This window comes from Schistocerca americana, chromosome 8 (genome assembly GCF_021461395.2).
Source record: "Schistocerca americana isolate TAMUIC-IGC-003095 chromosome 8, iqSchAmer2.1, whole genome shotgun sequence".
In the NCBI taxonomy this organism is placed as follows: domain Eukaryota; kingdom Metazoa; phylum Arthropoda; class Insecta; order Orthoptera; family Acrididae; genus Schistocerca; species Schistocerca americana.
In genome coordinates this window covers 35,010,794-35,038,708 of record NC_060126.1, presented here as the reverse complement: position 1 = coordinate 35,038,708, position 27,915 = coordinate 35,010,794, and the positions used below count along the sequence as shown (strand labels likewise).

The window sequence follows — 27,915 nt, the reverse complement described above, 5'->3', positions numbered from 1 at the left end:
CGGCGCAGTCGTCACACTGGTGGCGGGCGGCACACGTCTCGTGGCGCACAGGGCCGTGTTGGCCGATAGAAGCCCCGTGTTCTGCGCCATGATTCGCCACGACACACTGGAAGCCAGCACCGGTGAGGTCGCAGTCCCGGACGTGGAGGGCCCGGTGCTCCGCCAGCTGGTCGCCTACCTCTACACCCTCCAGGCCCCTCAGCTGCCCAGCCTGGCCCCCCAGATGCTGGTAGCCGCTGATAAATACGGCGTGTCGGCCCTGAAGGCTCGGTGCGAGCAGCTCGTGGCAGCTCAGCTGTCCGTCGAGACTGCGGCGGCCGCAGCTGTTGTGGCGATCAGGCACTCCTGCACCAGCCTCAGGCAGGCCGCCGTTAACTTCATAAAGGCCAACGCCTTCCAGGTTATGACCACACAGGGCTGGGCTGACGCAGTGCGCACTCAGCCTGAAGACATCGTCACACTGGGTCAGCTGCTCGCGGATCCTTCAGCAGAAACAAGGTAAGCTTGTAACGAGACACTTATCTGTGTTGCACATTTCTGTGTGTTCTTGTATTTCCGAGCTAATAATTATACTTAGTGTACAAGTATTTTAGAGCATAGACACATCTTACAGGAAAAAAATCACAACACCAAAAACTATTAAATGTGGAGCAATGAAATTTTGGGAACACGTTTCTCTAGGTAACATACGTAACTGATTAAGATGACATGTTAATGTAAGCGCCAGATTTTCCATTGCAAATGTGACATTCTGGCTAGTTAATAAGCAGTGTAACCGCCAAAATGTTGAATGCAAGAATGCGAAAGTTAATGCATTGTACTGTACAGTTACCACATGTCAATTTGTGTGATGGAGTACGTTGCCTGGTGCACTTGGTTCGTCAATACGGGGAGAGATAGCGCTGTTTGTGGATGACACTGGAGTTGCCATCTAATGATGACCCATAAGTGCCCGATTGGAGGTGGATAAGGCCATCGAGCATATCAAGGCAACATGTCGACACTCTGTAGAGCATGGTGTATTACAACGGCTGTTACTGACCGAGCGTTATCCTGGTGAAGAACACCTCCTGGAACGCTGTTCATGAGTAGCAGCACAACAGGTCGATTCACCAGACTGACGCGCATTTGCAGTCAGGGTGCATGGGATAATGATGACAGTGCTCCTGCTCTCACAGGAAATTGCACCGATGATCATAACTCCAGTTGTAGGTCCAATGCTCCTAGCATGAGGACAGGTTGGTTGCGGGGCCTCAATTGACCTCCTCCTAACCAACTTCCAGCCATTACTGGCACAGAGGTAGAACCAGCTTCCATCAGAAATGCGACAGACCTCCACCCTTCTCTCTAATGAGCTCTTTCATCACCCCACTGAAATCTCAAATGACGGAAGTTTGGGGTCAGTGGAGTGCACGCTACACGGCGTCTGGCTCAGAGATGTCCCTTGATATAAACGATTTCTAACATCTCGTTGCGTCACTGTGGTGCCGACTGCTGCTCAGGTTGTTGCTGCAGATGCAGTTCGATGATGGCATCTTTGTCCCAGTCAACTCGCTCTGTCCAATCCCTTAAGGTAACTAACGCTGACGATCGTTGCAGTACACATTTAAGGCAATCCTGATTTTCATCCTTATAGTGGCACTACTAGCGCCATTCTTAATGGACTGGCCCGAAATCTGAACTGACATGATCTTTCAGGTCAAGCTTTCGTTTATGCCACACTTCTTGGTGATGTAATTTCCTGCCTGTAAGGGTACATGTCTTAAAGTTTTCCTAAACTTCATGTATCAACTTCATTCAATACTATAACTGAACTTCGGTTAATTACAGGTAAGCTATCTAATTAAAATCAAAGAATAGACAAATATTTCATAGCTTTATAAACTGCTTTAACATTACCTGCTGTCATCAGCTCCATTACATTCAATGTATGGAACAACCGGGCATTTAGATTCCGGTATCAATGCTCTAAATAAAAGATACATTGACTGTGGGCAGAGCAGGAACCTTTGTAGTCGTGAATACAACTATGTGCTGTTCAACACACAAGAAGACACAGTGATGTTTACAGTTTGCAGCCAGGTCATTGAAGTGTACTGGCCTTTTTCTGTCTCCTGTACAGGGTCACTGTTAACCTGTTGATGCAAAAGAGTCTTCATTGTTCTTTGTCTCTGCTGCTGCGGGCGAGGGGGTAAATATATATAGTGTCATGCTATGTACAGGGAAGATGAACATGAGGAGCAAGTATGTCACCCAATACTAGCTACTCCGTAGCAGGCTGTAGCATGGATCAAGCAGGCAAGCAACTATGTTATCATTTATGATGTTACGACACAGTAAGTTAGATGTAGTAAAGCAAATGGTCAGAGTAACCACTACTCCCACATCACTACTACAAATTTGCATGTTGCTTATCCCTCATTAGCTTCCTTGGTAGATGTATGTAATACAACCGTAGTTTCCATAACACAGTTCCCTTACTTTCCCCAGTCGAAGTACTTGAGTTAGGTATAAATTTTAGGCAGTATTCTAGGCCCTAAGAAGGGTGTGGTTCCCATTCAAAGCACGAAAAGACTACTCTAGTAAAGAAGTTAGACCAAAACTACAGCATCGTATCCCTTATTCACGTTTCCCTCGTGTTTCTGTTTAGTTTTTCCTGAGGATACATGCAGTAGCTAAGTACACACCCGTCTACTACACACACTGGGAGGAGTTTCTATTGATCAAAATACTGTGTTGCTTCTTTGAGGAGTAGTCAACAGATCTCTGCTCGATTGTTCGTGCGTTGCTTGAACTTCTTAGTGTTACTGAAACTCATATAAAGTATTCTTCTGTGTTTCCTTCTACTGCGATCTTCCCCATGTCATCTGTTGTTCTTACTGAACTATATCCAAACAAATTCAACTCTGATGAAATGTTCAGGTGCAAATATTATTTCTTACATACTGTCTCATATTACAAATACTCCGTACAAACCTAGGACCACGTAAATCTCAAATGGTATAAATATTTATACCATAGTTAATGAGCTGCTTAATAAACTGCAACTTTTGTATTTGATATAATGTTGCCTAAGCAGCCTGACTGGTTTACAACACTCAATTGAATGAGAAATATCTCTGACTCAAACTCACCTGTCCAATATTTTATAAAGTATCGTAACACTAACTTATTAGCTTTAACTCTAGTTCTGTCTGCGTTATTCAAAGTAAAGTTTTGAAATAGTCTTGATAACTGAAATAGGAGCGATGTTTAATTAATAACCAAAATCTTCTTTATTGCATCAGGTGTCGTGGACAACTGCATCTTATTTGTCCACTTGTTTATGATGGCATCAATTTCCCACACAACTTCGTAGTTATGAAACTAGCATGTCCCCAATGGGCTTCATGATGTGTAAACTTTGAATTAATTTCTCATTGTTTTAGATCTGATAATAAGAAATAACGAACATTTACTCTACTTCATTCATAGACTAATTATTATAGCTATTAGGAGTAGCATATTTTTAGGTTCGTTTGTACCTCAAACTATGTCTGCCAAGAGCAGGTCATTAATGCTTATTTTTCCCTGGGCTGCAGTAGACTGGATGTCTAAGTGTGGAGATGTGGCCACAAAACGAACAGTCTATACCGATAGGCATAGTCCCTGAGTGGTGTAGCTACCACTGCGCAAACGTGCAGAAAACATGCTTGCTTATGATGACATCAATTTCCCACACAACTTTGTAGTTATGAAACTAGCATGTCCCCAATGGGCTTCATGATGTGTAAACGGTGAAGGTTTGTGATGTGTTAGTTCAAAGACACACTGGTGTGTGTACATGGTATGGTACAACATTATATGTGTATACGCCGCCTGCATGAGTGGTCTCAAGTTTCATTTTGAAACAGGAATCCCCCATTTTTATTGCATATACCGAATCTATGCCAAAAAAATGCATTCCATGTCAAATCAACAAATAGATTAAAATGAAATTAAGTATGCCTATAGTACTCATAAATAGTACCACAAATTACTTTTTTTAACATTTTTCTGATAAAAAGTTATCGAGTAATGGACTTACAAAAATTGAAAAAAATAGCAAATTTTGGACTCGCAGAACAAAGTTGTTTTTTTTATAACTCGTGTTCTAATTAAGCTAGAACAATAAAATGTACTTCATTGGAAAGATCTTTTAAAGAGTTTCTATATGATACCAACCATCATTAGTTTAAAATGTATATATGTATATATATTTACTGTTTATAAAAACAACATTGCTGAGTTTATCGAATTTTGAAAAACTGTATTTTTAAATTTCTCAAAAAAATACATGTGAAAGATAAAAAAACAGCAAGTACAAAAACGGCTAGGTTTAAGTAATTTGAAAGAAATTTACACGAACTTTACAGACAACCATCCAGAGCTCCACATTGGATTTTCAAAGTTTGCAGACCTACATCCCAAAAATTGTGTTTTAGCTGGAAGTAGTGGTACACTCAGTGTGTGTGTGTGTGTGTGTGTGTGTGTGTGTGTGTGTGTGTGTGTGTGTGTGTCCTACCCATCAAAACTTCAAACTCATGCTGACAAAGGATGAAGATAATCCAATAAAAACTTACAATGACTGCATTGAAAGAGTTGTATGTGATCCGTCATTACCTGCTTGTCATTTTGGTGAATGTAAATTCTGCCCTGGCCCAGAAACATTTAAGACATATTTACAAGATTTGTTGATTACTAATGATATAGATAATATACCTTATCAGCAATGGGTTTCCATTGATCACACATCTCTAGAAACAATCATAAAATCATCTGACAACTTTATTCATTGTTTTTTTGATAAATTAAAATCGCGTACACGACATTCATTTGCAGCTAGTAAACAATGAACCTTCCAAAAAGACACTGAGAAATGGACTTAAAGAAGGCGAGGTGTTAGCAATCCGTGACTTTTCTGAGAATTACTCCTTTGTCATCCAGGACGAAGTTCAAGACTGTCACTGGACAAACATACAAGCAACGATTCATCCCATTGTTGCTTATTACAAGGATGGGAACAAACTCGAGCACACAAGTCTTGTAATGATATCAGAATGCCTAACACGTGACACTGTTGCTGTGCATTTGTTCCAATCATACTTGATGGACTTCCTGACTGTTAAATTCAGTAGAAAACCAAGAAAAATACATTATTTCTCTGATGGAGCAGCAGCTCACTATAAAAATAGGCCATCATGAAGATGATTTCCAAAGTGAAGCTGAATGGCATTTTTGAGCCACCTCGCATAGGAAGGGAGCTTGTGATGGTGTTGACGGAACAGTTAAACGACTTCCAGCTCGAGCAAGTCTGCAACGGCCATACAGTGATCAAATAATGACACCAAAACAACTTTATATGTTTGCCAAGGATAACATAGAAAGAATGAACTTCAAGTATGCTACTAAAGATCACAAAAATGAAGAAATGAAAGTTATGGAGAGATTTGAGAAATGCTGCAAAATTGTAGGGACAAAAAAACTTCACACTTCAATTCCTTTTAGCAAGGACAAAATAATAACAAAAGTGTATTCAAACTCTGATGATAGTAAAATTGAAATGGTGACAGTTTCTGACAGTGATACAATACTGTTCCAAGACATAAAAGGATCTCTTACTGGTGGTTAACCTGTGTACTTGGAAAAAATCAGGAGGAGGATGAAATCACGGTTTCTTACATCCACATGAACCGTCACCATCTTTTACATTCCCGAGTCATTCATTGCATAAACAGTAGGGAAGCTGTGGCAATCGTGAACCCTCAAACTGCTACAGGGCCAACATATAAGTTATCCAGTGTAGAAATGTTGATGTGCAACAGACTGATTAATTCGAAGTATGAAGAAGTGCACTAATATGATGCCTATTAGTAAATAATAGTAATTACTAACTGAATTTAGGTCTGATTTCAGGTATTCATCTTTCTGTGTTTTATTTATTTATTTATTTTTAAGTTTTCATTTTGTATTTATTAATTACAGAAGCATGAAACTTGTGTTCTTTTGCAATTATAAGTTATTTTTAATTTCCACATTTTACAGCAAGATACAGCTGGTGAGAAGTCGGCCAAATATCTAAAATAAATTAGTTTTTACGAATTTTTAGATCACCACCCTTAATGTAAAATTGCTTTTGATAGTGATCCCATGCTCATCCAAAGTTGATACTTTTAGAATATGTAGATGTAAAGTGCATCTTTCACATACATTTTTCTGAGAATTTTCAAAATACAGTTTTTCAAAATTCTGTAAATTCAACAATGTTTTTTAACAATTTGTGTATATATATATAATTTAAAAGAGCTTTCCAATGAAGTAAATTTTATTTTTCTAGCTTAATTAGAACACGAGCTGTGAGAAAAACAATATTGTTCTGCGAGTAAAAAAAATTTGTCATCTTTTCAATTTTTGAAGGTCTATTACTCAGTAACTTTTCGTCAGAAAAATGTGAAAAAATCAATTTGTCATGATTTATGAGTAATATATGCATACTTAATTTTAAAAAAATCTGAGAGGGTCAGGTTGTAGCACTTGATTTGACATGGCATTGCCCGTTAACCAAACCATTGATTTCCATACATGGTAATTGGCGCTCTAATAGTTGAATTCGAAGAGTTCCAGTCTGTACAATTAAGAACCGACATATTTCATTGTAGATTTCGTTGAAGACGTAAATGTAAATTTTTGTGTCTTAAAGGTCAATATTCACGTTCGAAATTTAGAGCTGCAAATTTGACTGTACACAGCAGTGTGGTTAGCCGTTTCTGTGTCTGGCTCTAAACTATGTGTAGCATGATCGAGGAACAATGATGAGGATGTAATAGCTTTGTGTTCCCATCAGGATGCTTCATTTCAGTGAGTCTCCTGGCCTCTCACCACTGGGGTGCTCGATTTTGGTGAGCATTCATGGCACGTGCACCTGCCAATATCACGTCATGGACATTACACCTTATTACAGTGGTTGTGGTTTGTATTCTGCTGGTAGCCATGTAGTGGTCAGTGCGAGAGTTACGGCAGTTGGATGGAAACACAAACCGAAATGACCCATCTTAATAGTGGGATTCCAGGGTGGCGACCGAAATCAAACTTTCCGATGGTTTGGTGAGTCACCACAGTCAACCCCACAGGAAATTTAAACTATATTACCATACAGGTAGCTTTTATCATACAGGTAGCATATTTGTCAGATACGTCACTGTCTAACCATAACATTTGTTTTGTACAACACATTTGCAACGATGTTGTAACGAGTGAACATTAATATCAATCGTTACAAAACAAAACATAGAATCAAATACATAGATTCTTGAGTGAAAAAGCAGGCGCACTTGATATTTGTTGATTACACGAATGGGAAACAATGGTTTGGAAAATTCTGTGCACTTCATTTACTTGAATTTCCTTCACAAGTGTGTCCGAAAGCTGCTGCTCACCTCACTGTCATGTGAGCCTCCTACAGCCTGGACCATAACACATGAGCTACCAGAAACATTTGATTAAACCAATACCACAATAAGTACATTCGCAATTTCCGTGTGATTCTTGTTGTGTATTCGATTTTCGTATGAATCTAGCAAAACTGAAGTCTTTGTATCTACGTTTCATTTGTACTCTCTTTTGTTATTTGTTATGGTAAACTACAGGTCTGAGGAGCTCAGGAGAAGCAGTGTGTAAAGTGGTTAGATCGAGGGTAAGGTAATCATTGTAGCAGACCTACTATTGTCATTGGCAGTGTGTGTTCTGTTGTTTGTGTGAGGACGATCCCCCAGCAGCGATGCATGTAGTAACCTGTCCTCTGGCCCCCAAGTGGACAGAGTTTACCACACCCTGCCTGTCTGTCTTTGCAGCGCGCCGGCCTCTACAGACAGCAGTGGGCCGCAGGGAGACCGCGGCCGCACCCCTGCCACTGCTGCGCCGCCCACGGCCAGCCGCACCGCTCCTCCGCCAGATGACTCTGCCGTCTCTCGCCTGCGGTGAGTTCCGCCACTACACAGTGCGACTTGTCGGGGCATCAACCAATGGTTGAGTGCAAGGAAATCAAATAGCGCTGTAGTGCATATTTGGTAACACAGAGGCTATAATTATCGAGAGAATTTACTCCTTTTATAAATTCTGGTCGTGAATAGCCATAGATTAAGGGATTCCTTAAATCCCTCTCTGGGTTCACGGGATGAGTTGTATTTAGTTTAGGAATCAAGATATCATTCACTGCACTTATAAGGGAAAGATGTAATAAAACAAAATCCTTTTCCATAGGTACTGAATATACTGATGCATTGGATGCAATTTCTTCTCTCGGTGATGGCTCTCTGATAATGAATCATTTAGCAAATAGGTGAGACAGAAGGTGCTGATGCGTTGAAACTCCTATACACTTCCAATTTATGCCAGTAAATAATGTAGAAAATAATTATTTGGTGATATTGAAACAGAAATGTTGAAGGAATTGTAAGCAAGAAAAAGGAAACAAAACTAAAATGCAGCAGAATAAGGATATGGAGTGTTCAGATTTTGTATATGTAGGTTTAAGTGACTTTTCAGAGACTACTGAGCCCTGAAAACTTAAGCCCTGCTGGGCTCGGAATGCGTGTATTGCTCTCCTCAACAGACGACCACTGCTGGCTCAAACTTCCATTCGCTCTTCTATTGTGTTGGTGAATAATTTCGTAGCCTTTTTCCATATGTTAATTAAACACAACATAACAGAGGCTTCAGTCATCACTAACGTGTCCTCCTTCAGTATGTACAACAGTCTGCCAGCGCTGGAGCAACTTTTCGATCACGTGGATTTGAGTCGAATAACTCGTTGAGCCAAATTCCGAGCTATGTTCATCCAGCAAACAAGTTCCTTCACGATTTTTCCATAGAGAGCGCAGAAGGTAAAAATGGTGCACAAGATCAGGTGCATATGACAGTCTAGCATAATGTGTTCGGGCGTTATCGTGGAGCAGTATCACGTCACGCAGTCTTCCTGGCCGTTGTTCGCGGATTGCGTCTGCAAGACGTCTCAGTTGCTGGCAATAAATGTCAATAGTGGCGGTTACACCTCGGACAAGCAGTTCCAGTACACCACACCAGTAATGATACAGGATAGGAATGGTGGGTGTTGTTCACGAGCCAATGGATAACGAGCAGGCAGAGGCGCATATATGGCCAGCCACTGCGTTTTATGTTTTTGCCTTAGAACATGCAACAGAATCGTCTTGGGTCCACATTCAAATTCCGCTTCCATCAATTTCCTAAATAGTGTTCCGCAAAAAGAACGTTGGATTCTGACCATGTATTCCAACTTGAGTTCAGCTCATGAGTATGGAATTCATTTTGTTTAGATTTATTAATGGCTTTTAGCGGCGAACCATACAACCAGCCTCAGACAAGGAACAACACTAACCTGTTACATCTCATTAAACTGGATTTAACTCAATGATCGAATATAGAAAAAGAGAATTTCTTATGTTATAGTACGCTAAATATAACATATTTAGTGTACTATAAGAAATTCTCTTTTCCTATATTCTTATTTGACCCTCTGTTACAAAACTGTAGAGGAACTATAAATTTCTGTGCCTTCTGTTGCTAGAAGTATCTTAATGTTCGTAGACAGAGGACCTCAGATACCGTAATAGTTTCTCAAATTCTTGATACCTTTCGTGGCACCTGAAGAAAATGTGATTACCACCTTCTTCACTTCCGCATTCACATGAAGAAGATTTGACCATGTTCAGGTAGTAGAGATTTGGCGGAGTGTCCCATGACTGAAACAAAGTCGTGCCAATGTTACTATAAAGTGAGGTGACAAAAGTCATGGGATAGCGACATGCACATGGCGGTAATATCACGAGTGTTGGGACAAGGGGGCACAGGTCACTCTGCATTGTTCTCAGATGTATCCAAGATAGCGGCGAAGACGTCATCCAAGATGGCGTTGTGTGCACTTGGCAACAGTGCATGACGTCATCCAAAATGGCGGCAAGTTTGAATTTCCTTGGGAAAGTGCCACGTCCCCCTCACCCAGAAAAAAGGCTGTAAGTTCAAATTCCAATAGGATAATGGCCACACCTCCGGTTATCTCTACTAAGCAAAGAAAATCGCGCGAAATCTACCTCCACTAACCTAAGTCACCTGACCGCTACTTCCTCATATGAACTGGCGCCAAGTTTGAATTTAGGCGGTAAACAAAAAACACTTAGGATTTCGCTGTTAATCTGAGAAAATGGCGCGAAAGAAAGTACACTTGTACGAACCTCAGTTGCCACCACCTCCTAAAGATTCTTCGGAAAAAGGACTTTCTTCATTATGTAAACAATTTCATGCACGTGTGTTGGCTACTGGGTCCAAAGCCCAATTGACTAAGTACATTTCGTCGCCGCCAGAGGACGCTACCGTGGCATCAGGTGATGATGTAAGTACAATTATCCATGATGGCGGCAACAGTGTGTTCACCACGTGGTCTAGGACTCAGTACCACCAGCAGAGGACGCTGTCGTCCTTTTCGTAACGTAACTCCATGTGGTGTGTCCAAATGGCGGGAAAACGACTCTGGACATAAGTCTTTATTTTGCAGACAGTCTCTCCACCACGAAATTTAGAGTCCAACTGAACTAGTGCACATACTGCCACAAATGGTTCAATTGGCTCTGAGCACTATGGGGCTTAACTTGTGAGGTCATCAGGCTCCTAGAACTTAGAACTACTTAAACCAAACTAACCTAAGGACATCACACACATCCATGTCCGAGGCAGGTTAGAACCTGCGACCGTAGCGGTCGCGCGCTTCCATACTGTATCGCCTAGAACCGCTCGACCACCCCGTCCCGCCATACTGCCACAAGAGGGTGCATTCATCTCTCATGTGCCGTAAACCAAGATGATGGTCTGGAGGGGGAAAATGGCTGTTGGGGAGAGTAAGGAAGGAGTGTACTCTATTTATTTTGGAACATTTTATTTAGGGATGGAGTATAGTTACCACAGTGACACAAAGCACTCACCTTCATTTACTTGGGACCACTAAACACAGTCTGCAGACACGCAAACGACTCCTAACCTACCGAAATAATTTCAGTACACAATGGCAAACTGCTCCTAAAAAAAGCAGTACACAGATGTGTAGATATGCTCAGTACTCGTACACTGCCCAAATAACGCATACCACAGCCTACAGACCTGCTCACAAAATAATGCAATCAATGCGTGCAAGCACCCTCCGCCACCCCCTGTCCAGTAGAGCGTATAGACAGCCCCAACGAAGCGACTCGGCCGCCAGCCGTCAAACCACGCACAGCTGTCCTTAAGCATGAAGCAGCAGCATCCCTTTCATACTTGATGCTTGAGAAATTCCAATCGAAATACGTGTTCACCTACACGCCTATGGTGACGCTCCAAGCTGTACCACGCGGAAATGCGATCAACGCCGTCGCAGTACGCAAGTCAGTGTGTGCCATCGCTCTCACACAGCTGCAGTCTCCGTTATACCGGCGTCACTGAACTCCAAGATGCAGTCCCCATACTCGAGACACCTCAGGCCAGCATTGTCTTTACCACTGTTGATAGAATAGCACAGGCTGTTCTCCCCCCTAGCGCTTGTAATGGACCATACACGACGAGTTCAGCCATACGTACCTGCCCCAGCATGGCTCACGCCGCCTCTCCCGGCGAAACGTCTGTGTGTCGGCTCGCCATCTAACAACGTTCCCAATGTTATTCTTATGTCACATGGCTTTCTAAAAGTTATTTTGAATAGTGTCCCAGAAACAGTTAACGCTTGCTTTCTAGATGTCTCAGCTTGTATGCACGAAATTTCCTACTCTAACAGAACCTGTTTACGAAAATAACATGAAATGCACTCACCCAGCGCTCCTAACATGTTACCCTTCCAGATTTCCACATTCGCAAATGTTCCCTCCGCTATGTAGAGACTCCTTTATCCCAGTGCCAAAGATGTCAATCGATCGAGCATTCGGATTGGTTCTTACCGAATTTACACGCCGAATTACTGATGCTGCTGGTAGCGAAGCACCATCCACCTATTGTTTTTGGGCCTATCTGTGGTTATTTTGCACAGATCGCTGAACTGCATTGACAATTAAACCCACGAAGATGTCTACAGACTATCACGTACATACGAAACTCTCAAAAATATTGCAACCCAGGAAGATATTTCCCACTGTAACTACAATTAAATATTACGTTTGCTGTTACAGTCTGACACTGTCAGTATAGAGACAGTGTCTCCTCTTGACGACTGTCGTTCTGGAACTAATCTCATTATCTATCGTGCATATAATTGCCCACGTAAAAAAATCTCTCTCATACCCTCACGGTTATCGATGTGCTGAATCTATACAACCCTCACGATAGGGCACACAGTCATCCTCTCTAGTCGTGCCATAACATAAACCGGAGTAACTTTAAAATGCCATATATACACATTTTACACAATGTAAGCCACAGAAACTTTAAAATATGTACACATCTGACACATACAGTGCATTTATCTTTTATATCTGTACAGCATCCGAAAAAATTATGGTATGCCTACACTCACACTGGCTATATGTCACGATGCTCCCCTAGTTCTATGGAAACACCGTCAACCTTCTCTTTCTTTCTACAGACACGACATTCAGCGGTAATATACTATTTCCCAATTGACCAGCATTTTGCACCATCAACTAAACCTCGCAAAGTTGTCTGCTGATCATCGAATACATACGAGACTCGCAAGAATATTGGAGTGTGAAACCAATCACCACGCCAGCAATATATCACCGAGTACCGTGTCGATCTAGTAAACATACAGTTCATATCCTCCACCATACAAAATGATCCCTTTTTCATCAGTGGGACGCAGTCACTCTAAGAACTGTTCTACAAATTCAGAATCGCTTCCCCTCGGCACAAACGCATTACTGTCTCGGCATCCTTGCCTGCTCACTTTTCTACGCACATCTCTACACTCGTGGATTACAAGAGCACAGGTATTTTCGTCATAATACTATAACATTTTCGCAATACTTCTCGACATCAAGCACTAGGCAGCAACCTACTGATCGCTAACGCAATTCCCGAGGTATAGACTGGAAATTATTTCTCTACAAACCCCAAACTTTAGCGACGTGCAGCATGCTGAAAACCACTAAATCACCCAGATAATTTACAAGCCAACTAAGATCTTTCCCATGTCTAGAGAACAGGGAAACTTGTCTTCCACACGCTAGATGCACACATCAGAATCGATCTTCTTCTCAACTAAATAAAGGCGCGAAATGTGCAGAAGCAGTCAGCCGCTCAATTGACATTTGACGGAATAACAGTCCAGTGCAAACGCACCTCCATACACAATCTTCTCAAATTTCCATTTGATCACGAAAGCCGCCCAACACATACTATGTATTAGTTCGCTATTCGGACGATTACACGAGGGCAAAGTTAACTTACATACATTCCTACACTCCAACAGGCCTCCGCATTTGGACGGCTGCTGCCGTTAATGGGAAAGGCAATCATTCCCACCATAGGCAATGCATACAAGGAATCATTCCAGAAAACTGGTCACACATATGTTCTAGCATTATACCTTCATTAAAATGTTATGATCGCGGTCTCAGTTGAACGGATTCGACAATGTGCGAAGTATCGGAAATACACTCCATTCACTGCTGTGGCTCTGGAAATATCAGTAGCGTCCATATGACTGGACATACTCTTCCCTTTTCTATCACAGTACTCCGGTCAAATATGTACCTTCCCTACCACAAGTATATTAAAAGCTATATCCACTTTACAAATCGTGGCACGACATTACCTCTGAATGAGGTGATTTTCTTTTTTCCGGCAAATAGCGTGACGGTGATCGTAGGAATGTTTTAAGCCCATGATGCAACCTCAGGATAAAGTCAATTAACTTTGAAAGTGATTCGGCTAAGGAACATGGCATGTAAGCTGTACTTGCTACTTCTTCAGACCAACCCCTACTAGATCATTCTTTAGTATTTGCAACGCATTCTGTCTCGAGACCATATCAGAGTTGCCGCAATATATGAGCTGAATTATAGGCGATGACTAATTGACAACGAACATAAACAGTACTGGTAGATCATGTGCTGATTGAGGTCGTAAGAAGAAAAATGTACACTAGCTTCTCAGATCTCTAGTGTTACGCTATATGTTAGAAATTCTGTCCATCATTTGGAATCAGGTCTTTCCATTCAAGCACATACAAGCGTAGGCTCACACTCACAATTGAATCATATTTCGGGCACTCTCATATCTCTGAAGGAGCCATCTTCCTCGAACCTATCTGCTACTTGTACTTGCGTATCTTCTGGTTTGCGCCAGACAGTTTGTGCATGGGAACAAGTATGCGGCAACATGAGGAATCTAGGAAAACGCTGACATCGAAAAGAAGGGACTCACGGAGACAGTCAATTTTTTTCAATGAGGCAGTATTATACTGTGTGTCTATTGAGGTATCAGTGATAGACGCGAGTTGACTTCTGTATTTGGTGCTTTCGAGGATGACAGAAGTCTTCAGTTCTACACTTACTTGCATCTGCGCTAAAGGATAACAGAGAGTGGATGGGTTGATCGATTGAGATGTAACGAGGAACGATTTAATGGTTGACTGATTCATTCTAGAGAAGGAAAAGTTGCTGCAGATCAATTTTTTTCCAGTGTTCTGTCCGGATGTATCAGTCCCGTGACATAGCCTACGTCCTACTCTTATACAGCCACGTTACCACATGTGGATTAAAGCACTGTCTACTTGCGATCGCTAACAGTAAACCTGTCAATCATCATTAGTGATGAAAATTGACACAATCCTCTAAACGAGGTTTGATTTATGCAAACCTCCCTGTCGCATCGGTAAAATCGAGACTTCAGCGTCGTAACTAAGTTAGCGGTAGGATCTTGTGAGGCTCTGCAATCCCCTTTTACACAATTGCCCGACAGATGTGGTGTTTGCAGAGTTAGTGACGGATTGACTTGTAATTTTCACATGTAGGACGCTGCTGCTAAGCGTTTATCTGTTTCCATGTTGGAGGTATCCCCCACTGGTAATTATCATTTTACATAGGCCCGATGCAAGAATTGTAAAATTTATGAACTGTGATCCGATGTGAATAGTGGACACTATGCGTCTCCCCAAAGCTATATGTGCTCCTATCATGCAGAGCGAGTGTTTTACGGAAGTAGTTTGTTTTTCGTTTTACAGTTCGATAAGATAGTTCATCGTAGAGAAATCGGGAAGAGGGTTGTGTCATGCGCTTGAAATATATTTCTCACAATCGAATATCAACGCTGCATTCTATACGACTGATAGGTCGGAAACGTAGGCTATCTAAGATCATAGGCCCCTTTTAAGTGCAGAACATTATAGCCTTAGGAGTGCATGTGTTTATGTTCTCTCTCTTACCAGTACCATGTAGGTACCGATCCTAGACTCTAGAACAATACTTCAGAGTTGAGAGCTTGGATGATTTACGTAAAAATGTCTCGAAATCTATCTGTCTGGAACTCCATCGGGTATAAAAATGAATCGTTTCTTGTTCTTAACTGTCTACTACTACATCACGACACTTTGAAATCTGTTACTATAAATCGATAAGGAGTGCTAAGCTCCTCGACGTGGTCGCATCTCGAGAAATCTCGTGCACTTGGATGGGTTAGGAACCGGAAAGCTCAATTCATTCATGAGACGTGGAGTGTAGAGGTCTTCTTCCTCTGATCGGTTGCAGATTAATTGGGTAACGTTGCTGCATGGTGGGCTGTTCAATGACATTGTGAGGATGGTCTTTCACTATCTAATTTTACCCTAAGACAGCGAGAATGCTCTGTGACTCCCACACTCAGAGATGGATCGTAAATTAAGTACGGTCGAGGTCTTAGAAATACACTCCTGGAAATTGAAATAAGAACACCGTGAATTCATTGTCCCAGGAAGGGGAAACTTTATTGACACATTCCTGGGGTCAGATACATCACATGATCACAGTGACAGAACCACAGGCACATAGACGCAGGCAACAGAGCATGCACAATGTCGGCACTAGTACAGTGTATATCCACCTTTCGCAGCAATGCAGGCTGCTATTCTCCCATGGAGACGATCGTAGAGATGCTGGATGTAGTCCTGTGGAACGGCTTGCCATGCCATTTCCACCTGGCGCCTCAGTTGGACCAGCGTTCGTGCTGGACGTGCAGACCGCGTGAGACGACGCTTCATCCAGTCCCAAACATGCTCAATGGGGGACAGATCCGGAGATCTTGCTGGCCAGGGTAGTTGACTTACACCTTCTAGAGCACGTTGGGTGGCACAGGATACATGCGGACGTGCATTGTCCTGTTGGAACAGCAAGTTCCCTTGCCGGTCTAGGAATGGTAGAACGATGGGTTCGATGACGGTCTGGATGTACCGTGCACTATTCAGTGTCCCCTCGACGATCACCAGTGGTGTACGGCCAGTGTAGGAGATCGCTCCCCACACCATGATGCCGGGTGTTGGCCCTGTGTGCCTCGGTCGTATGCAGTCCTGATTGTGGCGCTCACCTGCACGGCGCCAAACACGCATACGACCATCATTGGCACCAAGGCAGAAGCGACTCTCATCGCTGAAGACGACACGTCTCCATTCGTCCCTCCATTCACGCCTGTCGCGACACCACTGGAGGCGGGCTGCACGATGTTGGGGCGTGAGCGGAAGACGGCCTAACGGTGTGCGGGACCGTAGCCCAGCTTCATGGAGACGGTTGCGAATGGTCCTCGCCGATACCCCAGGAGCAACAGTGTCCCTAATTTGCTGGGAAGTGGCGGTGCGGTCCCCTACGGCACTGCGTAGGATCCTACGGTCTTGGCGTGCATCCTTGCGTCGCTGCGGTCCGGTCCCAGGTCGACGGGCACGTGCACCTTCCGCCGACCACTGGCGACAACATCGATGTATTGTGGAGACCTCACGCCCCACGTGTTGAGCAATTCGGCGGTACGTCCACCCGGCCTCCCGCATGCCCACTATACGCCCTCGCTCAAAGTCCGTCAACTGCACATACGGTTCACGTCCACGCTGTCGCGGCATGCTACCAGTGTTAAAGACTGCGATGGAGCTCCGTATGCCACGGCAAACTGGCTGACACTGACGGCGGCGGTGCACAAATGCTGCGCAGCTAGCGCCATTCGACGGCCAACACCGCGGTTCCTGGTGTGTCCGCTGTGCCGTGCGTGTGATCATTGCTTGTACAGCCCTCTCGCAGTGTCCGAAGCAAGTATGGTGGGTCTGACACACCGGTGTCAATGTGTTCTTTTTTCCATTTCCAGGAGTGTATGTAGAGCGCAGGCTGGTATAGTCTGATGATTTGTGTGTTCGAGAATTAACAGTGACTGGGCGTACTGAGCAGTCAGCTAGCCATGTTCACAATCATACTCGCAAAGTAGAGAAGGGATGGTTTAGCTATGATACTGAAATTGGGGAAACATGCTGTCACATGATTGGCGGGTGTTGGAATAAAGTAAAATTGCTAAAATTGTTCGTGCTGTCCAGTGTGTTGCTTAATATTACAGTACATCGGCGGTGTCTTTTCCATCCCATCTGTGCATTGGTGCGCTGTTGGTTACCACTTAATGATTGACTGAGAAAGCTTGTTTGAGCTGGGGAGCGGGTTTTGTGGATGGGTGGCAGCTTCTGGGGGTTGGTAGCAGCGAAACAGTGATCGTGTACACGAGTGCAAAATGAGGAATCACTCGAAGTAGAACTCAAAGCCATAAACTATTTCGTCATTGTGACATATGAGTTTAAATGTCGAGGTTGTCAACAGCTTTCCGACATAAGTTTGGAAACTCTCCACAACGCAGCCAAACTATTCTAGTTTCCTTAACTTGTAACTGTATTTTATTTAAAATCATCCACTATATGTCGCGTGTTATGGTAGTTGGAGTAGCAAAAAGAGTTACACAGTGCGATGTCTTGTTTCCTGTGACAGGCCGTGGATCAGAACGTCTTAATGTCAGTTTAGAACCCGACACAGGTATCGAAGTCATGTCAGAAGAATTAAATGTTTGATGTTGTACAAAATCGTGTTAGAAAACAGTGTTTGAAACAACTAAACAAGACCAGAGGGAGCGTCTCATACGATCATTTGTCTAGAGTATAGGTGATCAAACTTTAAAGTGGTCTCTGCCGTGCCTGTATATTTATTAGGATCATGTCATACAGTCAGTAGCAGTAGCAGTTTGATGTGAGGGACTGGGTACGCCCCTTAGGAATGATTGGAAGGCTGCGGCTACGCTATTCTGGGGAAGTATTGTGAAATCTATTTTTCCACACTGGACGCATACCGCAGCTCTGCGTCATTGCACCCCCATCAGCGCCTTGGTGATTTCTAAATCGTCTGAGCTTTTATAGTTCGTAATTCTTTTGTTGGGGGATAGGGAATAATGATATCATGTTCGGCTGATTGATTTTTATGGACATGGATCTGTAGTACTTGTATCCAGTTTGGGGACGTAGCACATTGCGCGCATTTCCACTGAATGCTGAAAACATGGTCCTGTTGCAGTAACTCAGGTCGTTCTTTTTCTACATGGTGTGCAGAAGGTGTTGGATATGTCTTTCTCCAACTTCCGCTCACTTCCGACTTAAGTTGAAGCAATCATGTGGAAGAAGCTGTAGAAATGAGTGCAGCTGTAAGATATTTAGCGTGTGACTAAAACCAGATGTGATTTTACTGTAGCAGATAGGTTCGATGAAGGTGGCTCCTTCAGAGATATGAGAGAGCCTGAAATATGATTCACTTGTGGGTGTGAGCCTATGCACGTATGTGCTTGAATGGAAAGACCTGATAACAAATGATGGACAGAATTTCTAACATATAGCGTAATACTAGAGATCTGAGATGCTACTGTACATTTTTCTTCTTATGACCTGAATCAGCACATGCTCTACTACTGCTGTTTATGTTCGTTCTGAATCAGCCATCGACTATGACTCAATGCATATATGACAGAACCTCTGATATGGTCTCGACACAGAATGCGTTGCAAATACTAAAGAATGATGTAGTTGGGGTTGGTGTGAAGGAGTAGCAAATACAGCTCACATGCCATGTTCCTTAGTCGAATCACTTTCAAAGTTCATTGATTTTATCCTGAGGTTGCATTGTTGGCTTACACATTCCTACAATCATAGTCCAGGAAAAAGAGGACCACCTCATTCAGAGGTAATGTTGTAGCACGATTTGTAAAGCGCATATAGCTTTTAATATGGATACCTGCGTGCACCTGTAGAACCAAGAGCGCTTGTGAGAGTAACATGCAGTAGTTGTTGGGATCAGGCTTTTTCTTTAACATCTGATTGGTTACGTCTCTCTTTCCATGACACAGTGGTAGGACTCGTAAGAACCACATAAGAGACAGGCACACCCATCGTTTATTTTCGGTCAGTATTATTTCGTGTTGTAGGCAATCATTTATTCACGAAGTATTACACTTAGTAGTAGTAGTGGTGGGTGCGTGATACGTAAACATTTGAGCATCAGGTTTATAAAGTATGTGTTTGTGAAAAGGATATGACAATGCCCTGTTGTAGGGAAGGTATGGATTTGACTTTGAGTGCTGTGATAGCAAAGGGAAGAGTATATCCAGTCATAAGGAAGGTGTGGATATTTCCAGAGCCACAGCAGTCAACAGGGTATATTTCCAATACTTCCCTCATCGTCGAATGCCGTTCAATTGAGACTGCGATCATAACATTTAATTGTAAGTACAATGATGGAACATATATGTGATCAGTTTTCCGGAATGTTTCTGTGTATGCTTTGCCTGTGGTGGGAATGATTCTCGGTTCCCATTAATGACAGCAGCCGTCCGAATGCAGAGGCCTGTTGGAGTGTAGGAATGTATTGGAGTTAAGTTTGACCTCGTCTAGACCACCGAACAGCGAACTAGTTCTTAGTATGTCTCGTGCGGCTTTTGGGATTAAGTGGAAATTTGAGAAGATTCGTAAACAGGTTCTGTTAGAGTAGAAATTTTCGTGCATAAAAGCTGAGACATCCAGAAAGCGAGCGTTAAGTACTTCTGGGACACAATACAATTCCTGAGACGTCGAGTTGGCTCGTATGTTTTCTTTAGAAAGCCATGTGACATATGAATAACATTGGGGACATTGTTAGATGGCGAGCCGACATGCAGACGTTTGGCCGGGAGATGTGGTGTGTGCCATGCTGGGCCAGGTACGTATGGCTGATCTCGTCATGTATGGTCCATTACAAGCGCTAGGGGGGAGAGCAGCCTGTGCTATTCTACCACAGCGTTAGGGCAATTCTAACATGTCCGATCGCGTCATCATCGGCGTCTAGGTGAATATGTATTTCGATAGGAATTTCTCAGGCATCAAGTATGAAAGGGATGTCGCTGCCTCACACACGAGGGCAGCTGTGCGTGGTTTGACAGCTGTGGCCGAGTTACTTCGTTGGGACTCTCTGTACTCTAAACTGGACAGGGAGTGCTGAGGGTGCTTGAGTGTGTCGATTACATTATTTTGTGAGCACATCTGTAGGCTGTACTCTGCGTTATTTGGGCAGTTTACGAGTACCGAGCGTGCCTACAAGTCTGTGTACTGCATTGGCTCAAATGGCTCTGAGCACTATGGGACTCAACTGCTGTGGTCATCAGTCCCCCTAGAACTTAGATGTACTTAAACCTAACTAACCTAAGGACATCACACACACCCATGCCCGAGGCAGGATTCGAACCTGCGACCGCAGCATCAGCGCGGCTCCAGACTGGAGCGCCTAAAACCGAATGGCCACCGCAGCCGGCAGTACTGCATTATTTAGGAGCAATTTGCCATTGTGTTCTAAGATTATTTGTTTGGGTATCTGCAAACTGTGTATTCTGACCCAAAGCAAATCAGGATGAGTGTTTCATGTCAGTGTGATAAATATACTCCATCCCTAAATAAAATGTTCCAAAATAAATACACTCCTTCCTTACTCTCCTCAGCAGCACAGCGCCTTGAGTCGTCATCGCGCCATTTCCCCCCCCCCCCCCCCCCCTCCAGATCACCAGCTTGGATTATATCACATGAGGGATGATAGCACCCTCTGGTGGCAGTATTGTGCACTAGGCCAGTTGGACTATAGATCTCGTGTAGGAGAGACTAAAATAAAGACTTTTGTCCAGAGTCGTTTTCCCGCCATTTACCCCCGCTATCTTGTTTACGTCACGAAACGGAGGACAGTGTCCTCTGCTGATGGTACTGAGTACTAGACCTCGTGGTGAACACAATGTTTGCCGCCATCATACATAACTGTACTTGCGTCATCACCTGACGTCATGGTAGCGCCCTCTGGCAGCGACGAAATGTACTAAGTCACTTGGATTCTAGACCCATTGGGGAACACACCTGCATGAAATAGTTTAAATAATAAAGACCGTTTTTCCCAAGAATCCTTAGGAGGAGATGGCGACTGAGGTTAGTACAAGTGTACTTTCATTCAGGCCATGTTCTCAGATTAAGAGCGAAATCCCAAGTAAACTTTGTTTACCGCCAAAATTCAAACTTGGTGCCAGTTCATAGGAGGAAGTGGAGGTCGGATGACTTTTTTTACTTGAGATAAACAAAGTTGTCTATCTTCGAGCGATTTTCTATGCTTAGTAGAGATAATGTAGGTACTGTGCATTATCCTGTTGGTACTTGAAATTACAGCAATTTTTTGGGGAAGGGGGGCGTGGCACTTTCCTGCCAAACTTCAAACTTCCCGCCATCTTTAATGACGTCATGGCTGCCATCCTGGATGACATCATGCGCTGTAGCAAGTCTACACGACTCCATATTGAACGACGTCATCGGCGCCATCTTGGATATATCTGGCAACAATGCAGAGTGACCTGATGCCCCACTTGTCCCAATACTATCATGTACATGAGGTATGAAAGGGCAGAGGATTGGCGAAGCTGTTATCTGTACTCAGGTGATTAATGTGGAAAGGTTTCCGACGTGATTATGGTCGCATGGGGCGAATTAACAGACTTTGAATGTGGAAGGGTCTTTGGAGCTATAGTCATGGGACATTCTTTTTCGGAAATCAAGTATTCCTAGATCCATTGTGTCAAGAGTGTGCGTAGAATGCCAGATATCAGGCATTACCTCCCACCACAGACCACACTGTGACTGATGGCCTTCCTTAAAGTTCGAGAGCAGAGGCGTTTGCGTAGAGTTGTACCTGCCAACAGACAAGGAACGTTACCTGAAATAACTTCAGAAATGTTGGACGTACAACGAACGTATCTGTTAGGACAGTGCGGCGAAATTTGACGTTAACGGGCTATGGCAGCAGACGACCGACGTGTGTGCCTCTGCCAACAGCACGGCATCGCCTGCAGTGCCTCTCCTGGCCTTGTGACCATATCGGCTGAAAATGCGCGGGCTGGTCAGATGAGTCCCGATCTCAGTTGGTAAGAGCTGATGGTAGGATTCGAGTGATGTGCAGGCCCAACGAAGCCATGGACCCAGGTTGTCATTAAGGCTCTGTATAAGCTGGTGGTGGCTACTTAATGGTGTGAGCTGTATTTACACGGAATGAACTAGGTTCTCTGATCCTACTGAACAGGTCATTGACTGGAAATGGTTATTTCCGGCTACTGGAGACCATCTGCTGGCATTCATGGACTTCATGTTTCCTGAAATCGATGGAATTTGTGTGGATAACATTGCGTCACGTCACTGTTCTTCTGACCTGTCGCAAACAGTTGCGACCCATTCTGGAGAATTCGAACGCCCAACATGAATCCCATATATAATTTATGGGACATAGAGGCCAGTTCGTTGACAACATTCTACACCGGCAATACTTTTGCTGTTACAGACGACTGCTGGGGCCTTCCAACGACTTGTTGAGTCCTTGCCATACCGAGCGGCTGCACTGTGCCAGGCAAAAGGACACGGTATTTTGAGGTATTCGGCGACTTTTGTTATCTCAGTGCAAAGTTTCTACTACATCTACGATTTTGGTATTTAGTTCGTGATGGGAGATTAGCTACCACTGAGGCAGAGCATCTTTCTTCAATGCCGCAAACAGTTGTAGATTTTCACTCCATCTGGCACTGATTATAATTCTTATGCTGTGAAGAACATTGTCGGGTGGCACTTCATCGTATTTCGCTGCAGCGGTGTAAAGAGCTTTCCTGACCAGCTTGTCTACATTTTCATTTATCTTTATTCTATTGTGCATCTTGAGCCGTAATACGTTGGTCGTCATATTTCTTAGCCGCGCGGGGTTGCTGTGCCGTTTGAGGCGCCTTGCTGTAGTTCGCGAGGCTGGCCCCCTCTCGGAGGTTCGAGTCCTCCCTCGGGCAAGGGTGTGTGTGCGTTGTCCTTAGAGTATGTTTAAGTTTGTGTAAGTTAGATTAAGAAGTATGTAAGCCTAGGGACCTATGGCCTCAATAGTTTGGTCCCATAGGAACTTACCACAAGTTTCCAATATCTTATTTATGCAGGAAATCTCCTGCATCGCTTGTATAATGCGATATACTGGATAATTTTCGGTACATCGGCATGGTAGCATTTTAACAGCACCATCACTGAATGTGAGTCTGATAGAATTGATTTTTTTCTTCTTGCACTTCTTTAGCGTATTTAAATCCGTCTAAAATCGCTTTGAGTTCTTCAGGGAGTGTGGACGCAACTTCAGGGAGCTTGAATTTGCCTCAGCGATTAGCCTTGGCATCTACAAATGCACTTCCTGCCCCTCTTTTTATTTAGATCCGTCCCTCGTAGATCAGTCATGAGGATCGTCCAGGTGAAGGTTTTCGAGCTAAAATTTTCTCATTCAGTGTATCTTGGTTGAAACGAAATTGAGTCTTGATATTCAGCTTCAGTAAGGTGTGAGCATAGGACGTGCTGAAGCATCTTATATTTTGCGAAGTGGCCACGTATTTGCAGAAGGAGGGATCATCGATGTAAAATTCTGCTAAAGGTGGTAGTTTCTTCGTATTCATGCCTGCATAGCACTTTAATCTCTGTTATCAAATTTTCATTTAAGATGTGAGAACGTTCTAGGAGGAATCTGATGAAGAATTTGACAGTGATGAAATGTTATTAGACCTGCGCCGGAAATACATTTACTTTTATTAGCCATGCGTTAGTTGGAGTCGATTTGGATGCTCTGGCAGCTTCACAGTAACACACAGTTTTTGTAGTAAATTATGCGCTCTGAACTGTAACAGATCCATCCATAATCCAAGTAAGGTATTATTTGCGCGCTAAATATGCTAACGAATGTTCTTGAGTGTGCTTCCCAACGAACTCCTGTAACAGTCCAACGGATTTCCCTGGCACCTTCGAATTTGTTGATTACGTGATTTGTGTGATGTGATCATATTAACTTATGATGGGTATAAAGCCCTAAATACTTGACCACTCTTTAGAGAGAATGTAAAGTCCTAGTCTTACAAGTCTTGTTTCGTTAAGCCTATGTCTCATGTATACGCACACAGCTGATTTATCAGGCAACATGTCGAGGCAGTCCTCATTCAGCCATTCACTGAACACTATCACAGCGTTAAAATATATAAAATATATAAACCATCTGCATTCTGCATGCAACTACATTCTGCACTTTAGTGAAACACTGAATGACGTTCTGACGTAAATAGACGAAACAGAATGGTGAGCCTTTTAATATCCTTTTGCTTTCTCTCCTTGGTCCTACTGTTTCATAGTGTCTTGTACAATCTGGGTTCTATCGGAAAACAATCGGTATAGCCTGTGAATGAATGACTGCGGGATGTGATGATTATTGTACCCATTTATCAATAGCGGCATAATAAAAATTCCATAATCGGTTTTCGTATCCGTATACACTGCTAGCAAATACTGATTGTCACTTAACGCAGCTAGTATATCAATGATAATAGTACCAGTGTTTAAGCTGCGCCGTTACACTTCCTAAAACCCGTTTGTCCAAGGAGGAGTGCTTTTAGACTATCTTTCCACCCTATCATTTCTCTATCGTGTGTTAACGAGACCTAGGAATGGATGAATGCACTGTATGATGGAGAGTACTGAGGCATTTTGTGTATTTGTAACATTCGAGCAGTCTTCATTTCTGGGTTGTAGGTTTGCTTGGTCCATATTTTATTTAAAACGTTCAATAAACGTATTCATCCCTTCTCTGACATGTGTTGGAGCAATCAAAGGCACTCAGTCCGGGCCACATAGTCCTTCTGCACGCTATTGCTCGAGGCGTTTCCAACAGGGAGAAATTCCCATTTAGTAGATGTTCCAGCTGACGCTCTACCATGAACACGCTTTCTGCTTTTCTGATCCGCTTGGGGTCAAGTTGCATAAAATGTTTTCAAAGAAGATTTTAGATGTTGTCTGTAGTTTTCCCATTGCTGTATTAATACATATTCTCTAGATTTTATTCCAAACGATAGTCATGAATCATTGAGTAGATGAGATATTACGTAAGTGTCAGCAGGTTCCGTTTTTTATTTTTGTATAGATGGTGCGCCTTTGCTTCCATATGTTTAAAGAACAGAAAGTTTTCCTCCGTGGCCTGTCGCTTATAGGTGTCTAGAGATTGTCTCCCCTTGTTAGCTGCCGTCTTGTGTTCTTCATCCCACTAGACTGGAGGCGGCCTGGGAGAGGCACAGAAGGGTGTGTTTTGTAGGGTTGAGTCTAGACTTTCAGTATTATGTACTAGGATGGCATAATCCACTCCCAGACTCTCTCTTTAAAGTCTTTCATCTTCTCCATCAACATTTCCCCATATTCTGTCCACTTTGCTTACGTTCTGTTGCATTTGTAAGCTATACTATCTCACTTGCAAGAGTAATAGTACGAATTTGTAGTCCAGTTGCTTTAGAGTCTAGACTATAAAGAATTTGCTACATTTTATTCATGATGACATAGAATGCAGGTAGGTGGTAAGTTCCTATGGGAGCAAATTGTGAGGTCACCGGTCCCTAGGTTGAAACACTACTTAATCTCACTGAAACTAACTCACGCCAAGGACAGCACACAAACCCATGCCTGAGGGTGACTCGAATCTCAGACAGAATGGAACGCTGTTCATACAGTCATAATGTAGGTATTGTGAAGGAAACTCATTGTAATGAGGCTGTCACACACGAAGGACATGAGGTGTTCATCAGTAAATACATAAGCAGTGTCAGGACTACAGTTTTCAGGACCTCTACTACAAATAGTAATCCAACCAAGCACATGAATCATTAATTTGCTTTCAAAAACTGCAAGATTTTCTGTTGCCTTTAGACACATTACAGCTACAAGAAATTAAGTTAAGAGTATGTTTGTATTTGTACGTGTGTGAGTGTGTGTAAGGGGGAGGTGTGGTGGTGTGGTTCTGTGTATGTGTACTTGTGAATGTGTGTGCACATGAGTGTGAGAGACTGCTTGTGGATATGCTTGTTATCATGCAAAGACTCTTCTCAGCAATCTTGTACATGTGTATATGCCAACATGTGTTTGTGTGCATGGATAAAAAAGTAATCTACAGCTATTCCTATATCTGAAATATTTGGATTAAATTGTTCCCTGTTCAGCATTAGCTGACTCTGTTGATGAGGCTGTTTTGATAAATTTGCAAATAATAGAACTGCTATGACAGGAAATTTAAATACCTGATGACATGACTGTTTGAGTGCCACGTTTGGGTGTACTAAAAATGGGGTTGCAGCATATAGGACTATTACACCTTCATAAGGCATCTGTTTCAGTGGTGAAAATTGCAGATTAGTTAGTGGTGGTTGGACAGATCTGCTTTTTGGAACTGGTCTCATCTCAGGTTCTTCTGCAGTATTCTTAATCAGAAGTGTGTACTTGGAGAAAAATTAGACAGTTTGCCCTTTTTCCACAGGAGCCTTCCTGAAAAGGAGAAGAACAGCAGGCTGATGCAGGCTGCGAAGGAGGAGGATTCAGTCGGCGAGCTGCAGACACTGCTGGCAGCTGGTGCGGATGTCAGGGCGAGGGATGAGGACGAAGACAGGTGGACCACTCTCCACTGGGCAGCAAACAAGGGGCACCTGAAGGCAGCGAGGTGCCTGGTGGAGGGTGGAGCAGAGGTGAACGCCAGGTGCAGCAGCTGGCAGAGCACACCCCTGCACAAGGCTGCATACAGTGGCCACGAGGCTGTGGTGCGGCTTCTGCTGGAGGCAGGGGCGGAGGCTGATGCCAGGAACAAAACGCAGAGTACGCCCTTGCATGTGGCTGCATATCATGGCCACGAGACTGTGGTGCGGCTGCTGCTGGCGGCCACTCCTTACCACAGCGCCAGGAATCAGTGGGGGGACACGCCGTTGCATAATGCGGCTGAGAACGGCCACGCAGAGGCGGCTTCTGCACTGCTCGAGGCTGGAGCCGACCGTCTGGCCAGGAATAACGACGGGGAAACACCACTGGACCTCGCCAGGCAGAACAACCACCAGCAGCTGACAGACATGCTAATGTGAAGCTAGCAATCCGACAGACATCCTTGGAGTAAAACGAAAAGAACTCCATGACTTTTGTTCATTATTGAAATATAGAATGTGATAAATTTAAACCTGCAGTCATTCACTGTTTCTCTATTCCCACTTCAAGGAGAAAGTGTGCCTCGGCACCCTTTTATGGCCGTTTCTAGTGAATCTCACAATAGATGTATAGTACATGATATTATTCCAGTTTCAATTCATCGCACACTCCTTTGATTTTTGCAGGATTTTTCGTAAATTATAAAAAATGCTGCAAGATTAAACTTCTCTCAAATGTGAAAACGTGTTCGAAGGTTCCCAGGGTCAAGAACCTAGGAACAAATATTCGACTCAAATTCAGAAATACACTTCTGAGGAGATTTTCTCGACTGCAGCAATATACCTGTTACATTATTACTCAACTACACA

At 43.3% G+C, this 27,915-nt stretch overlaps 1 protein-coding gene across 1 annotated transcript; it reads left to right on the top strand.

Moving 5' to 3' along the window:
* The first annotated feature begins 88 nt into the window (after positions 1-88).
* LOC124544965 (ankyrin repeat domain-containing protein 23-like) lies at positions 89-27,578 on the top strand. The gene is made up of 3 exons (XM_047123712.1): positions 89-498; positions 7,869-7,994; positions 26,895-27,578. Exons 1-3 carry the CDS (start codon positions 89-91, stop codon positions 27,484-27,486), a joined length of 1,128 nt encoding a protein of 375 aa, XP_046979668.1. The 3' UTR covers positions 27,487-27,578.
* Positions 27,579-27,915: the final 337 nt, after the last annotated feature.

Coding starts and splice junctions, on each gene's coding strand:
- LOC124544965 (XM_047123712.1), top strand. CDS start 89: ATGATTCGCCACGACACACTGGAAGCCAGCACCGGTGAGGTCGCAGTC. Junction 499..7,868: donor GATCCTTCAGCAGAAACAAG/GTAAGCTTGTAA, acceptor CTGTCTTTGCAG/CGCGCCGGCCTCTACAGACA. Junction 7,995..26,894: donor TCTGCCGTCTCTCGCCTGCG/GTGAGTTCCGCC, acceptor CTTTTTCCACAG/GAGCCTTCCTGAAAAGGAGA.